A 17123-nucleotide genomic window follows, 5' to 3' on the forward strand; every position below is an offset into this window, starting at 1 on the left:
GTGAAACTCTGTACTCTAGAGAAATCAGTAGTATCCACTTGTGAAGACTACGATCACAAAAGCAAGGGATCCAGTATTTATAGCATCCAGTGGAGACCTCTGGAAAACCCTGAATGTGGGCTGTGTCCACTGAGGAAAGCCACACGGTTCTCTCTGGAGCTGGGGAGGAACAGAAAGAGATCCAGTAGGTCAGCCCCTTAAAGAGGGGCTCTCACAATAAGAGCAGCCTCCATTTGAAGGCAATGCCCCTGCATGGTACCCTGGATGACATAAGGCTTCTGGTGTCAAAACGGTAAAATGATTTGTCAAAAAAGACAAATCCTCTGAAAGACTCGCTCCATGGGAGATTAACCTCGGCAAAACATATGACTGCCAGACACCGCAAAAAAGGAAAGATGTGGCTCTGATACCCTTAAAACCCCTAAGAGCATTAGAAAAACAGTGTCAAGAACACATCTTTGTCAAAGATTTTTGGTTGACCTGCACTGGCAATGGACAGTGTTAGAGGAAGAACTTGTCTGTTGCGTTGGTTTAGGAATGTACATTGGAGTTTTCGTGGCTGGTGCGAGTCCAGAGGACCCAGGGTCAGTCACCTCCTGCAACTTTTTTAGAGGAGCTCTGGCATGTTTCAACATGATTGGGCCGGAACAGAGAAATTAAACAAAACTGGGACAGCATAGAATTAAGTGTTTTCAGAAACCAACTCAGAGTGTTGATTCAGAGTGATCGGAACCAGCAGCCCAACACCACTGCCCCGGAGCTTTCTCTGATGCAATAAACTACATATCCCAACGCAGACGAAAATCTAGCAACAGTCCAATTGACTTTATGAGAAGGTATTAGATTCCTTACCGTGTTGGGTCTGCATTTTAAAGGCCATGGTCTTAAATCATGTAAGATTTCTCCAGCAATTAACACACACTACATAAGAGTCCCTGGGTAAGGCACAGTCCTCCCAGATGGCGTATGACAGGAACATGATCTTCAGAAGTCACTGCTCTCTACAGGTATCACAAAGGTTAACGACTGCTTTGAGAGAAGTTTTTCTTTCCCAGCATGAAAAAGGAAATTGCTATTTTAGATTAGTTTGTAAAACTTGACAAAATGCAAGTAAATTTGAAGTTAAAACTATTAAGTAAAACTACACTGTCCTTTATACTACATCATCTTGTTCTGTCAAGGCTCTGAGAACACAATTAAGAATCTAGCAAGCTCATAATCCTTAATTGGGATATCATGCCTCAGCATCATAAATATCTTCAATACGGCTGTAACCTATGTAAGTACTGTACAGTTTTGTCACTGAAAGAAACACAGATAAGCACAATTAAGTATGTCTTTAACAAGACTTGAAAAGATTATTTTCAGAATAAAGTAACAAGTAACTTACCTAACAACTCTGGTTCTCATGGTGGTATTAGCTGGCCACTTGTTTTGAACAGACTTCTGTAGGCACCCATAAATATACCTCAACGTCCTGCAAAAATAATAGCTAATTACTCATTCCATTAAACTTACAGAATCAAAAAAGCTGGTCAGAGAGGAACTAGACCAACCTCCTAGTTGATGCAGAACTACTATCAATTCTACATTTATAATTTAGACATGAGCTTTAAATTTACCTTTATTTAGCTTTAAATTTAACTAAATCTTTAACTAAAATTTAATTTATATGTTAATACATTTATAAAAACTCAATTTCTAAATTTGTAAATTCATATTAAAAAGTAAATTTAGAAATGGCAAGAAAAACCTTCATACACAATTCTATATGCAATTCAGTGATTATTGAGATGTGCATTAAATGTTTTACAACTGTTTCCTGTTTCTTAAGTAGTATTTTCTTTTAAAAAAGACAATTTTGATGGCTTGATTTTTTAAAAAATTTTTCTCTCCTTAACTAAACAACAACTATTCTTTCCATAAATGAGGGTAGGTGTTTAAAAGTTAAGCCACCACAGCAATAGTCCTATCCCATTAAAAAAATGGGAAATTTGTGGTGTATTTCAGAGAATGTTAGAGCTGCATCATATACTTAAAAGGAGTGCAACTTTTAATGCTAATCTTGCCAGCACTAACACTTCTATGCTACTCTGCCATTTCAAAATTGAGGATTTTGTTTACTTTAAAAGTTAACGACACAGTGAAAGAAAACTGTTAGTACTACCCACTTTTTATTAGATGGTTCAAATCTAAACTACGAACACAAGTTACTTTAGCAATTAAAAAAAAGGAAAAAAACCACCAAGCCTCTGCATTTCCCTAGCAGACAGAAGCAATCATAGCATGCTATCATTCTATTACTACCTGCTTATATTTTTAATATGCTGTTAATAATTCTACCTCCTTCTCAGAGGAGGAGGACTGGAAAGAATTTGTAATCAGCTTAAATATATATAATTGTCTGCTAACTACTACTGTCTTCTACCTTTTTGGAGAAATGTGAGATTGATTATTTTTCTTATTCTTCCTTCCCTGACCTCTTGGGTCTAGTAGCTTCTCCTTCAAAGAAAAGCACATGTGCTAGCCAGAGGCTTTTGCAAAAAGCCCTATTAATTCCTGAAAGTGTTATTTTTTTCCTCGTCTATATTCCCATGTCTGCATAGAGCAACCTTAAAGACATTAGTCTTATGACTGATGATGAACGAATAAGAACACCACTTTAATGTGCAACATAATTCACACAAACATGAATTTTCAAATACAAATCTGAGTGGAAAAGTGCAAACTTACGGAGGTAGTATCTCTGCGGCCATGAATATCTTCTCCACCAATTCTGAAAGTATACTGAGTAGATGTGCCAAATTAGTGTTTACGTCTTCATTTTTTTCTAACTTTGAGGGATTTAACTAAAACAAAAAGAGAAAATATTAAGTTTCTTCTCCTAACTAGAACCACACATATGGTTTCATAATACTACACACTGAATACTACTTCAAAGCAAATTAAATGTTCTGCTGCTGTACAACTCTCTTACAGAACTCACAAGTCTGTTTTAATGGCTAGTCAGGAAATGTGAAGAAGCAATGGTTTTAACTTCTAATACACTAGGCTTTTAACAGCTCTGATATTCACTATCATCTATCCATCTGCATGACCTTTTTGTCTCTCTCAATCCAAATTTCTGAGGACTCCTATCCTTTCCACAACTAAGTTAAAGTGAAACACAGGAGTTAGGAGGGTCATTTTAAAAACAACAGTTTCAGGATCAATAACAATCATTTAATATCAGGAAGTTTTAAATTAAAACTAAGGTTCAGACATTGGCTTCTACGACATCTTGAGTTTACTAGGTTAGGCCATTCAATAACTGCTACCGAACAGTCTACAATTGCTAAAGAATAAATACATAATTTAAAGAAATTTTAATTAAAAAACTTAAAAAAGTTCTACTATGAATACTGTTCAAGCCAATATCTAGGGGGAAAAAAAAATCTCTTAATGAATTCAGTTCCTGTATTTCTCATGTAAATGAATTTCAGTTCTGAGAGATTAATAAATGCTTCTGAAGCTAATATTTAATACAAACATAATCAGTAGGTAGTTATGTCAACAAATGAAAATGTTTAAAAACATAGTTCAAGGTATCACCTCACAGGACTGCTTGCTCTCCATTATCTTTAATATAGAGTCTTTCAGTGCATGGTGAACAAAACTTGTTGCTGTGGCTTTCATATACTGCTCCATAAGTGTACTTGCTAAAGTGGTGGCACGGAACAAGGTAGTAGCTTCATCTGAAAAAAAAAGACAGCAAAGAGAAAAGTTGAGAAAAGGAGACAACAAAAAGCAGAGGAAAAATGTGCTGTGTTTACAAGTTGATATATATGTTGTAACTGAAGAAGGAGGAAAAAGAGGAAGGCACTGGAGCCCTTCCCTCCCCACCTGCCCGGAGTTCCAGTAAACTTTAGTGTAATTCAGTGCAGTACCTTCCATGCTTATCTCCCTGTCATTTAGTGTTCGTAACAACAAGGACTCAAGCTTTTCATGAAGAAAAATCTTCAATAAAATGCCAGCCAACAGTGTTCTATCCTGTCCACAAACATGCGATAAGGCGTAGACTACATGAAGTTCTTTCTGGAGTATAAGCTGAAAGACAAACAGAATTTTAAAATCTTCAGAAGCTTCTCCTAACATATAACAGCTTTGGAAAAACTGATATCCTACATCTGTAGTGAAAGACGTCACTATAAATATTATTTAATGATGTCAACCAGTGTTACTGAGATCCGTCTCAAACAACCAACAGAATGAGTTTTGACAGATAAACCAAGGAAAGTTAAACAACTTCATACCTCTTTAAACTCATTGTACTCCTCTTCTGGCATGATCTTCTCCATAGAATATCGTGCTCGAACACGCAAAGATCCTGGCTCAATACCCTTTAATGGTACATGGGAACTGAGTTGAAACCACTCATCTGTTGCATGTCCTTTTTGTAATCGGTTTAATTGGCAACGCATAAACACTTAAGGAAAAAAAAGCATTGTTCAAGTAAGTTATCTCCAGCAAAACAGTGCTACTATTGATTAAAAAACTACTTTATTTTCAGCACGTCATCTTGTTTCAGCAAAAGAGTATTAATAAGAGTAATCAAGACTTTTGCCATCAATATATTGACAGATTCTCTCTTCAAGGGTTTAACAGACTCCTGCAAACTAGAAGAAATACAAGCATTCTGTAAAGAATGTATACATATACATTCAAAAATACCACATGGATATTGGCACAGTAGTGAGTAAAAAAGTGCTACCCTGCAAATCCAGGTAGCAGTCAGAAACTAAAAATAGATGGAGTGTTCAGAATTCACTGTCCTTTTTCCAGCCTTGAGCTGATACCACCATCAGGTCTGCTCCTTGACCACTTTGTTACTTCTTACTATTCATTATTATAGTGCTGCTATGGCTTTCCCCAAACACTGCCATACGTATTTCTTTTATACTAACTCCCAGGTTAAGGCTGTAACAGTTTATGCAAATTATGCGAAAAAGTGTTCCCAAGCAGCTTGCTGCCTAGATAATGATGAAAGTCAACTCAAGAACAGCCAAATCATTAATTCACCTTTCAGTCATGTTGGTACCTTGAAATTGCCAAGCAATAACCTGGACTGCGGCCGAAGTCTGGCCCAGCAGCTGGGTAGAAGCTGCAGCAGTCGGAGCACAGGCCCTCCGGAGCAGGCACACGCGCTCCTGAACGCAGTTATTTTGCACAGAAAAGGCCCAGGCACTTGTGCCTGTGAAACACCCACCGCGCTCCAAGAGGGGTCCACAGTTCAAGTTTCACATTTCGGCTGTCAGTCGGGATCTTTCAAGCAAACACCCTCTCTTTCTATGCCTCTCAATCAGATCTGCTTTTAAGTTCCTCACATTGGGGGGGGGGGGGGGGGGGGGGGGGGAACAAAACCAAGAGTTTTGTTCTTTTCATATTTATGCAAAGACCACTGCCTTGCAGAAATCGTCAACAGTTCCAATAGACTTCCCATTGCCCCAGTGTTGCAATACGCAGCAGGACATCATTTGATACTGGAACAGAAAAACATCGTATTTATAATGCTCACTTCAGGACATTCCTGTTGCCTATTTCATATTCTTTGGAGCTGATAAACTGATATAAGCTAATGCATTCAAATCAGTCAAGTAGTGTGAAAAACAATTCATCATCACCTGCTACTGATCACCAGTGTGGATGGGACTATGTCTTTAGACCAGATAATCAATTGACTTTCCTAGAATATTTCTCCCCAGCATCAAAGCTCCTGTACCTGCAACTAAGCAATGTGTTTTTCTTCTTATTTTGTTTGCACATGTAAGGCACGTATATCTCAGTGAGAGGAATGGTGAATGAAATACAGAATAAACTGAAGTCTAGAAATCTAGAATAAACTGATGATTTAATTTTTCCCTGTGGTTATAGTAACAGTTCACAGCTATAATGTAAACACTATAATCTTGCTTTGATAAAAAAAAAAAAAAAGGTCAGAACAGAAATATCCGTACAGGGACTGCAGAACAGTTGCTATCATAATTTATATTCAATAACTTTAAAGAAACAAGACTTTTTCCCATCTAGCAGCTTACACTGAATTAGAAGACTACCTTCAGTAAGAGACTGAAGTTAAAAAATTCAGGATATTTTTATTTTGCAATCTAGCACATTTTAAAAGAGAAACAAATATACAGCAAATCATCGAAACAAACAACAGTTGATCTCTTCTCTCCAGACACAGGTAAGAATTCTCTTGACGACAATTTTGATCCAAAAAGAATCACAGTACTTTACATGATGAACACTAGTACAAAAAAATATGTGACTGATGTTTCTTAATGTTTTATTTGCTAATGAAACTTCAGCCATAATATTAAGTAACAAGATTGTATTTTGATTGTTAGTAATTATAACCCAGAAATCAAAGTCAGAAGTGATTCAAACTTAGGTTTGTTCCAGTCCTCACACGGGAAATGAACCTGAATTTACTAAGAAGCCTTTGTCTAACACTGCCAGAACAAAATGGAGCCATCAAAAAAAGCCTAAAAAATTCTAATTACTGATTCAGAATAAAAGCCATTTGAAATCTTGAGAAAGAGGAAATTGCTCAATACATGGACATCCTAAATCCTGCCTTTTGCAGCCACAAGTTACTGCCATGTTAGCACAGCCCATCCTCCTATAATCTCAGCTATCAGTTTCCAAAACCAGCTTTGGCACTACAGCAAACAATAACTGTGCCTGAAAGGAAAAACATTGGCTAATACTTTGCTCTATGATTTGCCTGCGTGAGGGGACTGCCTCCATTATAAAAAATGTTTCTTTTTCAACATGAACTAATTTGAAATTAACCAACTATCATGGTGCAAAACCAAACGAGAACTTTCACTCCAGTTCAATACTGTATGATGTAGTCCTGAGAGATTTACTAATTCAACTGTCTAATCACACCTGAGCATCCCAGTTTGCAGTAGCAGCAGGTAAAGTCTACTAATACATTCTAGGGCTTTATTTTTTGCAGGCCATATTATATATATTTATTTGAATAAATCCTTATGCAATTTACCGTTAGAGAAACAAAGACAAATTTAAATAGAATTGATACTAAACTATTTAGTATAATTTCTGACTATTTGAAATACTTTTCAAAAACAAAAATACTAAAATAATTATGGAATACTCATAATAGGCAAACTTCAAAGTCAAAAACTGAAAACTCAGGAAATACTTAAAAATATTTTAAAATACTAAAAAAATAGCTTTCATGCTAGTATCATTTTGGTATTTAACTTCTGTGTGTTATGATGAAGGAAATAAAGCAGTGAGACCAATAACAGAATTTTGGGCCTTCAATCTGCATTATATGGCAGGAAAAGCAAGCAGAAAAGCTGACTTAACCCAATTAACTGGGAGGATGAATAGTACCAGCTTCACATGACCCCGACTTCATAGCACTCCACATTTAACAGCTCTGGCTGAAAAGGAGAATATTCAGGAAGGGAATCAATTCTCTTGCTTTTGAAGAGTTCAAGGGTTATTCAGGCAACGCAGCACATAGGTATGTTAGATAAGGTCTGGTTTAGCTCATTTTTTGTCCCCTGCACTTCACATATTTAATAGGTTTGGGGATGTAAGCAGAGATATGTGTACTGCAATCAAGCAACTCGGCCAATCATGCTTCTGACCTAGATATGGAAACCTTCTATCACCTCCCATCAGCTGGATGCATCCAAAGCACCTCCTTAATCCGAACAGAGAGGAGAAAACTACAAAAACACTTTTAAAGAAGTTACTGACGTATTCCATTCAAGAATTATCCATTTAAAGGTTCTTTTACTAACCAGAGCTTTGGTGTAGATAGATAATGAGTTTTCCAGCTCAAATGAATAAAAGAACAGTGCAAGAACGTGGTCACAACTGCCATTAGAGCCCTTTTGTCTGTCAGAAGGAATGTATCTTTTTCCTCCTGCTATGCAGAAAGGAAGGAGAAAGAGTTTTGAAACTGAATTAGGTTCTGCAAGAGCATTCAAATTAAGTAGTAATTCTTCTACTTTGGTCAAGGTTTCCCTACAAACCTCAACAAAAAAAAAAAAAGAAAATCAAGAAATTAGTACCGAGGCACACGTAACAGGCCAGTAACACAATATTTGCAAACTGAAAACAACTGCAATAGATTATAAATACTCTGACAGGCTTTGGAATAGACAGCTCTGAACACAATGGAAAAGAAAAAATCTTGGAACAAATTTTAAGAGGGCAGGGAGGGCATCCTGCCCTGCAGGCATCAAAGAGGAGGCAAGAGGCTGAGGTTGCTCCAGAACATGAATGATGGAAAACAAGATACCTTGAATAAGAGAAAAAAAACCCTAAAAAACACATTGTGTGGGAACAGAACTAAACTTAGAAAAAAATTTTTTCCTAAGAGCTCCGAATCCACGTTCTTGAAACCAAGCCCTTTCTTTTCTGGAAAGCTGATAGGTCTTACCAGCTTGCTGTTAATTTGCTGGAACAGAAACAAAACCACAGTTGAAGAAGCAGCTGTCTGGGTAACACGAGGAAAATAAATTCTTGGGAACTTCTGTAAAAGGCAGAAGAAAATATGGATCCTTTCCCATTCAAAGTGATACTGAGGCCACTTCAGGTTTAAGCCCCAGAGAGGTACAAGGAAAGCAGACAGATGGGGTAAAACAGAACGAAATGGCAAATTTTGGTCAGAGATCGCCAAGATGTATGTTTGTTTGTTTTTATGATGATGATGACAGTACTACACCTTTCCTCCCTTTCTTTTCCTCACTGGAAGCAACAAAAAACCTGAAAAGGAATTCCATGCAATCGGGCTTAAAACTCTGTGGAACTTAGCATTTTCTGGAGCAGACTAATCCTGACAGCTTCTCTTTTCTCTTGCTTTTTGGTAAGCACAGTCAACATATAACAGAATGGCTACTCTAGAACAGAGCTAGGAAAGCCATCAGATACTCAGGACTGGATTACTGTGCATTTTATTACTAAAAAACATGCAGGTTCTCATTGTAAAAACATTAATGGAAAATGGAAAGTACCAGACATCCAAAACATAGAAGCACAGCAGTATGGTGAGCATAAAAATATACTTAATTCTCTTGTGACAATGTTTGACAAGAGTAATGAAAACCACACAAAGTATCCATTGCTGCAACATATATGCATCTTTTACAGAAAAATACTTACATATATCTGGATCTTTACTTTTCTTTGTTTTGTTACTAAGACTTATCTCAAATCTATTAATATCAGATGAAAGATCACTAGGAGAAAAGACAGAAAGCCTCAATTAATACTATACTTGGCTGGCATTTAAGCTTATTCTAAACTTATTTCAATCCTGATTTCTCATTATCACCCAAAGACACTTATATTAGCAAACATATTTAGGTGCCTACAGAAAATTCTGCCCATGCAGAATTTGGCTGAAAGGTTGCTGCTGTATAACCACACACACAGTATTTTTAAAAAGCATATGCAAAACAGTACACAGCGTCAAGAATCTTAAATGCAATGCAACTTACAAGTGATATTCAGTAATTCAAGAAGATTAAGACTTACTCAAAGACAAATTCTTCTGACCACACAGGGTTCTGCCCTTCCCTGATGTGTGTTTTTGCTACCTGGACGCTGTTCAGGTAGATGTTACAGTATGGATTAGTAAAATGCTTTACTGGGAGCGTATGAGCTTCTTCTACATGCAAAATAAGACTGCTGACCTAAAAAAACAAAACCACAAAATTTAGTTTTTTTTGCTAAAACAGAAATACAAAACACATGAATGCATTATTTTTTATCCTCCCTGTGGAAGCTTAACGTTACTGTATGAATACTGAATACAAACTAAAATTTCCTAATAAAAAGAGCAAGGAACAGAAGTAATGGAACAACATTTTAAGAGACACAAGTGACAAAATAAGAGTCACTCAAATAATTACTGAAAACAAATCTCCAGCCCCATATTTTTAAGTAATTTTGTTTTCTTCTTTTAAAGTTACCTTCGAGGCACGAGGATTTGTAAATACTAACTTTTCTATGCACAGAAAATTTTACTGAAATCAAAGACTGGCACTTTGAATAAGCGCCATGGACAATTCCAAACACAACAGCTTATTTGGTGTTTGGTGTTTAATGGCCTCAAGGTGCGCCAAGGGAGGTTTAGATTGAACATTAGAAAAAATTTCTTTACTGAAAGAGTGGTCAGGCCTTGGAACAGGCTGCCCAGGGAAGTGGTGGAGTCACCATCCCTGGAGGTATTTAAAAGACGTGTAGATGAGGCCCTTAGGGACATGGTGTAGTGGGCATGGGGGTGTTGGGTTGACGGTTGGACACGATGATCTTAGAGGTCTTTTCCAACCTGTATGATTCTATGATTCTATGATTCCTCACAGATTACATAAAATTCCCTGTGCAACACATTACATTCTATTCCTTTGTGTTGATGAGCATTCTCTTTGCTTTTTGAAGTAAAGAATTATTTCAGATTGTCACTCTTTTTGCTTTGCAGCTTGAAGCCCCCAATTTCAACTGCCACTTTATCTGTGAATTCACCTCATTTAGTTCATTTATTCAGAAGTATCCAAACATCTTTAATGTTAACTACAGAATAGTTGTGTTCCCTGAAAAACATCCTATTTTATTCCTTTCTCCAATGTCTGTTAAAACAACTGCAATTCAATGTTCCTAACATTCAAAAATATCAGGGATTCTTGACGTATTTTCCTGTTATTCTCCAATCATAACTTAGCCATTTATGCCTATCTGTCCTCTACCTCTAAGGAAATTCTGGCAAACATAACACTTTCAAGAGGCCAAGAGAAATTAAGCCACAAGCATGGTTCAGCATGTACTTGTTACCGAAAATGAATAATGTCGGTTAAAAGAGTATTTTGTTTACATGTCACATTAAGTCTGTCACATTTTTGAAGTTTCCCATATGTGTTAAATTTTAAAAGTTAAGATGATACAAACACTGACTTCTTTACACTTTTACTCAAATGTAGACAGAAAATAATACCTAGCAAAGCACGTGCACATTGCCTAAAGCCATTTTGCTTTTTATGCATGTAGATATTGTAACAAAGTGTAAGTCATTTTGGGTGGTTTCACAAGGGTGCTGCGTAACTCCAAAAAGGAAAGTAAGTACATGCAGGATTTACTACTGTTGAAAGGAAAATTCTGAGATTTATCAGTATCGTTTTGCAACGAGGAGACAAAACACTCTTCCACATGCACCACCAACCCCATAATATCAGCTTCACCTGACGTAGGCGTTTATTTGATGTTCCTGGACTGGTTTTTCTTAAACTGCAAAACATCTGCAGAGCTTTCATCCAGTCCTAAGAGAGAAGAATGCAGAATAGTGTAATAAAACAAAGTCAGATACAGCTTCTTGCAGTGGAACAGACACCTCTAAAAAGAGTATCTGAAGTTTTCCCATTAGCTTGGCAAAACCGAAGTTTTCTGTAATTCCCAAGTATGTAAGTTTGACTATTAAAGCAAAATTCTTATCTTTACTGAGCAAAACCTAATAAAGGATTTGCAAATCTGAACCATTTTCTTTTAAAAATATCAAGCATTACTAATGGATATACAGTATGACCTTTACCAATTTTCCAGTCTAGTAATATTACATGAAATTACAAATGGTATATAAAATGAAGCAAAACTTGTTTGCTTCTGAGAAAACTACAGTTAACAGTTAAGCCAAACTGTTCTCATTATTCTCTCCAGTACTTTTGTATGGCAGTCATAATATTGTGTATACTTCAAAAACAAACCAGAACAACATCAACAGAGAAACACAGAGTATATATCCAATATTCCCCACTTTGCTCACAAATGCATACTTCAGAATGGATAAATGGATTCCGTTTTGATCAAGGAAATAAACAGGTTGTCTAATACCAAACTGACTGTAGAACCTTTGTGCGTATTTTTTTTAAACAAATAAGCTGCTAAAGAAGCACTGCCAACTCACCAGACCACCTCTGAAAAAGTCACTGCAGCGTGAGAAAGTTGCTAACAGAGGAGCTTTGCAAGGGGCCTTGGGAAGGTGAAAGATATGTGATAGCCTCATTCTCTAGTTTTTGACCCCAACCACCGAATTCTGTACAGTTCTGGCAAAGCACAAAATTTTGGTTTTGACCAGCAGCCTTCTTAAGCCTGTATCACAAAGATCCACCATCTATTCTCAATATTCAAAGTACAATTTAAAATTGTCATTAAAAAACCCACAACACTGTTTTAATCTTACCCTTCACAGTATTTTCCACATTTAAAAAAATACAGGAACATGTACTGCAGCTATTCTCAGCTAGACCATTTTGCGAGTCAAGTTTCAGCTTTCAAAACCTTCCACAGAAGGAAAAGCTTTCAGCTATGCATCACGAAGTTTCAGTAGCTTGTTTCCTTATTCTCAGAAGGAGCAGTAATCGAAGAAACAAGTGCCTCCTAAATAGTCTAACAAGTATTTCCTGGATGCATAGTACCCCTCTACACTCACTCAAAGGAAAACCTTTCCCCTTAAATGCCAAAGCTTACGGCAGTGAGAATGAACAACGTGCCACAGTAAGCACAGGGACACTAGCATGTAAGGCTACATTTTACATTCACTTTTGTTTTGTACAAACCATAAAGACAACGTGCAGTCCATAGGATGGCGCTGCTTTGATATTTATTTACCACATTATAAGAGAGCCTTAATATACAAATAAAACTATTATTCTATGAAATGTTACAGAGTAAAGAAAGCTGAACTTTCTCAAAAGAGAAATATCTATAAACTTTCCTGGGCCAAAGCCATATTATAAAAAAAACCCTGTATTCTGTATAAACGCAGTGAACAGCCTGTTAAGCAGATCAAAACCAAAAGCAGATTATATCAAATGTTCAGGGAGCAAGACAGGATATTCTGTCTTCTACACATTCTTAAGTCTTTTAATTTCTAGAGCACAAAAGACATTGCAGATATGACAAAAATGAATGTACAGTAATGACTGTGGAAATTAACATATATATTCTCAATTACTATACAGCACGCTGCTTCTCAAAGAGAGTACATTAAGAGTTGTATGACAAATGCCACTATGATGTCATCCCAGTGACTTTCATAAATTTGTATTAATTTAACAGGAAAATTTGTGCTTTCCTTTATATACAGGACAAGAAGTATACTAAATTTATACAGTCTTCATGCTCTGGTGAATAGCAGTCTATTCTGAGTGCTCTAAACAGCTTTAATTCCATTCAAATGAAATCAAATGCAAAGCTTAACCTCTGTGCAACAGGTGTATTTCAGAGCTGTGGACTTTCAGAGCTGTAAACTTAATAAACAAGGACATTGTCTCATCTTAGATATGCTCTCCTGCTGGTGAGTGAATTTCAGAGAATTGGGCTCCTATTCTACAATCCTTAATCAGCAAACATAACCGCAGAGAGCTAGTAACTAAAGGATATCAACTAAAACCAGAAGACCTTACTTTTTGTGCATGATCAGGGCCCAAGACCTAGAACGACCACCAATTCATGGCAGCTGTTCAATATACTGTGGTCATTGGGCACACTTACATGCATTGGCATTGTAGTTCGTATCAGGAATGCCTCTGAAGAAAACTCCCACTTACTATGCTCTGGTTTATAATCTGGAAAAGTCCTGGAGAGTAAATTATTCTTCTAAGTTGAACTATGTCAAAAAAAAAATGTTCTCCAGAAACATACAATAGAAAATAATGGAAGTTCAGTCGATGGGACCTGACTGGAACTTGTCCAAAGTAAAACCCCCAAGTGCAGGTAACTGCTGGATTCTCAGCACCAACTGTTCCCCTTACAGATCTGCTACTACTCCATATAACACCTGCTAATATAGAAATAGCCACTAACTATCTGCTTCCTGTTTCAGAAAGACAGTATCATTAAACACCACAAGTCAAAAAATTACTTCTTAAATTGTATTTACCAACAAAAGCTCTCACCTGTGCTTGTTCTGGAGTTTCTCCTGCAAAGTAAAAGATGTAATGCTCTTCACTAAAGTGCTGAACTACTATCTGAAAACAGTTTGGCCTTAAAAATAAACAAAACAAAAAATGTAAGTTTTAGTAATCTTCATAACATTAACAGACCTTCACTTGTTGATCTGTGCCAAAACAAAGTTTACACTGAACTAATACATTTCTGCTGTTTGTCTGTAAAGAGCATTGAACATTGCATCCATTTTTGTTTGTATACATGTAGCACCATCACACATGGAAAGAGGAAGAACTCCAATTACAAAATTTCTCAGACGCTTCAAAACTGCATTTTGTTTTGAATGTATTACGTCATTTTAAGAAACAGTACAGCTAGTTTGTCTTGGAATATTGAGAAACTTTTAGAATGGCCTGTACTGAATAGGTATGTATGCTGACTTACAGTCAAGGCAAAAAATAGCCATCTGGTAACGGAAAAGACTTGTCAGCGAGGACTAGAGACTATAAAAGCAAGAGAGGTTCAGCATTCGTTTCCAATCAATTAATCATACGTGAAGGATTTGTTCTTTCAAGAGTTCAGAAAACAATATTAACATAAGGAATCCCCTATCCGAATGTGTCCCATGGCTATCGCGACATTATACGACAATGTGTATTGGATCATATACTAACCATTGAATACATGGGACACAAGCCTCTACAACCTTAAATGCAATTATAGTATCTTTGCCATTTTGTGTACCTCGACTCATTTGCCAAGAAGTCAATCAAAAATATTTTGTTTTGTTAAATTACAAGCTATATTTAAAGTGCACACTTCACTCATGACCTTCCACACCGTGCTCAAGGAAATTCAGCTCTCCCAAAACCAGCGTTACGTGAAGGATCCTTCTTCATGTGCTAAGGAGTTTCAGTCTGCAGTTCCCCCATCCATTTCGCTGCTGGAGAAACGCTGGCACAGCACTCTGTGGCCGTGCCGCAGAAGGGTGGAGGACAGCAGGAAGTAGCCAGGTCTGGGGCTAATTAAATCATTGCCACCAAGGAACATGCAAAGCTACAGACTTCACTGTGCTTCTGAGAAAAGGGCAAAGGCAGTTTTTACCAGATACTTAAAATGCAGGAGGAACTGTGATTCAGCTACAGTTCCTCGCTAACAGCTTCCTCAGCGTGTGCAGCCATGCATCTCCTCCTACCACATCTAGTACCACTTACTGTCCAACTACACTTTAACCCACAGCACAGTGTTTCTTAAAAGCTGTTTAAGAGACAGTCGCTCTTAACCAAGCTGTTCCTTGTTTACAATATACACCAAAGCTTCCTGCATAATTGCCAACTTACATAAGGAACATTTCAGTAATTTTTTATTACTGTTCTGGCACTCTTTATCTGCATCTATGCTCCTCATTCCATTAGTTTAATGGATTTTTCAAAATTACTAAAAAGATTAAAAAAAACCCACATCAAACAAAAGCACCAGTCTTTGCCACTTACGAAATGCCACTAATTTTAAGCATTTGTCCTGAAATTTTTTCACAAAAATAACTAGAAGTTGACTATACATAATTTTTTAATAAATACTAAGATCCATGGGATAACCAGAATTTCTATCTAACACTTGTAGGAGTAAGGGTACCTATTTCTTCAATATGACATTATAAGACAGGATGATAGACTTCTTTTTGTAACTACCAATGAACAAATATGTAAACTCTTTCTTGTTAATTACCAATAATATCTGAAAAACTTTTGATTCTCAACTTCTTTGCTAATATGCAGCTGGCATATTTTGAATATCAAAATATTACAGTAAATAAAATTTGATATGAAAATTATCTTTGAATATAGTAATTGTGCAAAAACTATTTCTGGGGATATTGACTTACATGAACCAGTTTACTGCTAAGTTAGTCTAATCCAACAAAAGTACTTGTTCTTAACTAGAAAAGCAGTTACAGACTCCGTCTAACCAAGTTAGCTTTCAAATACCTATCAAAAGAATGTAGATCATTTGGAATTGACAAAATTCTTGATCTTGTCAATTCTTAGTTCAAAAGGATTAAAACCCTCAGTTCAATAACTAACGTCTGTAAAATGAAACATGGAACAATTAATGCACTCAATATTAAAAAATGACAATGCAAAAAACTCGAATCATCATCACATCTTACTTCACAATAAAACTTTAATACTAAATTCTAAAATTTCTAACTAGAAGTTGTTTATGTACAGTTGCTAGCATTCCAGTTGCCATGGCTAAGCAAGTTACTAGTCATCGGCTACATCCGTCTACATATGCTCTTGCAATCCACACCAACTACAGACTCGTGGTGAGAAACAAGAGCCACAGCGCAAGTCAGGGCTACTAGTTCAGCAGCGACAGATAGCCCGTATCTTGTGCATGCCTCAAACTAGCAGTCAACTCTCCTGCTGCACATACGAGAATTAAAAGCCAGCGTCCTACCTGCCAAACAAACTGTCATGTACTCCATAGACGGAACACACGCTAAGGTCTATTAGTCCTTTGGGTTTTGTGGCTCGTTTTTCACTTTCAAAATAAATAAGCTGGGCATCATTTCCCTCTAATATAAAGTATAAGTTTTTCCATCTCTTTCCTTTACCTGTAGAAAAGTCAAGCAAAAAGTTACAATAGTGTTTAAAAGAAAGTGTAGATTTTCTACATGAAGAAAACAAAACAGGGCAGTAAAGTTTTTGTCAAATTGCAGACAGAAGAACAATGTACAGGTCATCACACTTAAGTTATATCATCAGTACACATAATTTTATGCAACACGTGGCTAAAACTAGATCCTCTTCACAGATGCAGGTAGAGTTGCAAAACGTTCTCTAAACATTTTCACTAATTTCAACAGGATTAAGCAAGTGCACATGAGCTGCCTGAACAGTGAGTTCTTGCCAGTGTTAAGACTGTATCTACAGAATTTGCAAATAGTGATGCCGTAGATCCCATTTATTACAATTTTAATTAAGAAACAGACTCTTGACATGAGAAAGTTACTCCTAAACTCTGCCCAATGTTTAACAGATTGCATTACAGCATCTTAGAACAGAATGGCTGAAGAACAGAAACGGGAATATGTTATATGCAAAGTCAAATCGGAACCATGCCCCAACCAGCCATATCTAAGCATTTGG

The 17123-nt window shown here is 36.6% G+C and overlaps 1 protein-coding gene across 1 annotated transcript in view; it reads right to left on the reverse strand.

The window, feature by feature from the left end:
* Positions 1 to 17123, reverse strand: part of RASA1 (RAS p21 protein activator 1) — a 67270-nt gene that overhangs the window by 11342 nt on the left and 38805 nt on the right. The window contains exons 11-20 of the mRNA XM_075136841.1: positions 16432 to 16588; positions 13977 to 14064; positions 11265 to 11342; positions 9565 to 9722; positions 9190 to 9266; positions 4293 to 4465; positions 3927 to 4086; positions 3592 to 3734; positions 2734 to 2849; positions 1391 to 1477 (exon numbers count right to left, since the gene is read on the reverse strand). Of these exons, the coding sequence (XP_074992942.1) occupies positions 1391 to 1477; positions 2734 to 2849; positions 3592 to 3734; positions 3927 to 4086; positions 4293 to 4465; positions 9190 to 9266; positions 9565 to 9722; positions 11265 to 11342; positions 13977 to 14064; positions 16432 to 16588 (1237 nt within the window). The remainder of the gene's footprint in view (positions 1 to 1390; positions 1478 to 2733; positions 2850 to 3591; positions 3735 to 3926; positions 4087 to 4292; positions 4466 to 9189; positions 9267 to 9564; positions 9723 to 11264; positions 11343 to 13976; positions 14065 to 16431; positions 16589 to 17123) is intronic.

The sequence above is a fragment of the Calonectris borealis genome, chromosome Z (genome assembly GCF_964195595.1).
Source record: "Calonectris borealis chromosome Z, bCalBor7.hap1.2, whole genome shotgun sequence".
Classification (NCBI taxonomy): Eukaryota; Metazoa; Chordata; class Aves; order Procellariiformes; family Procellariidae; genus Calonectris; species Calonectris borealis.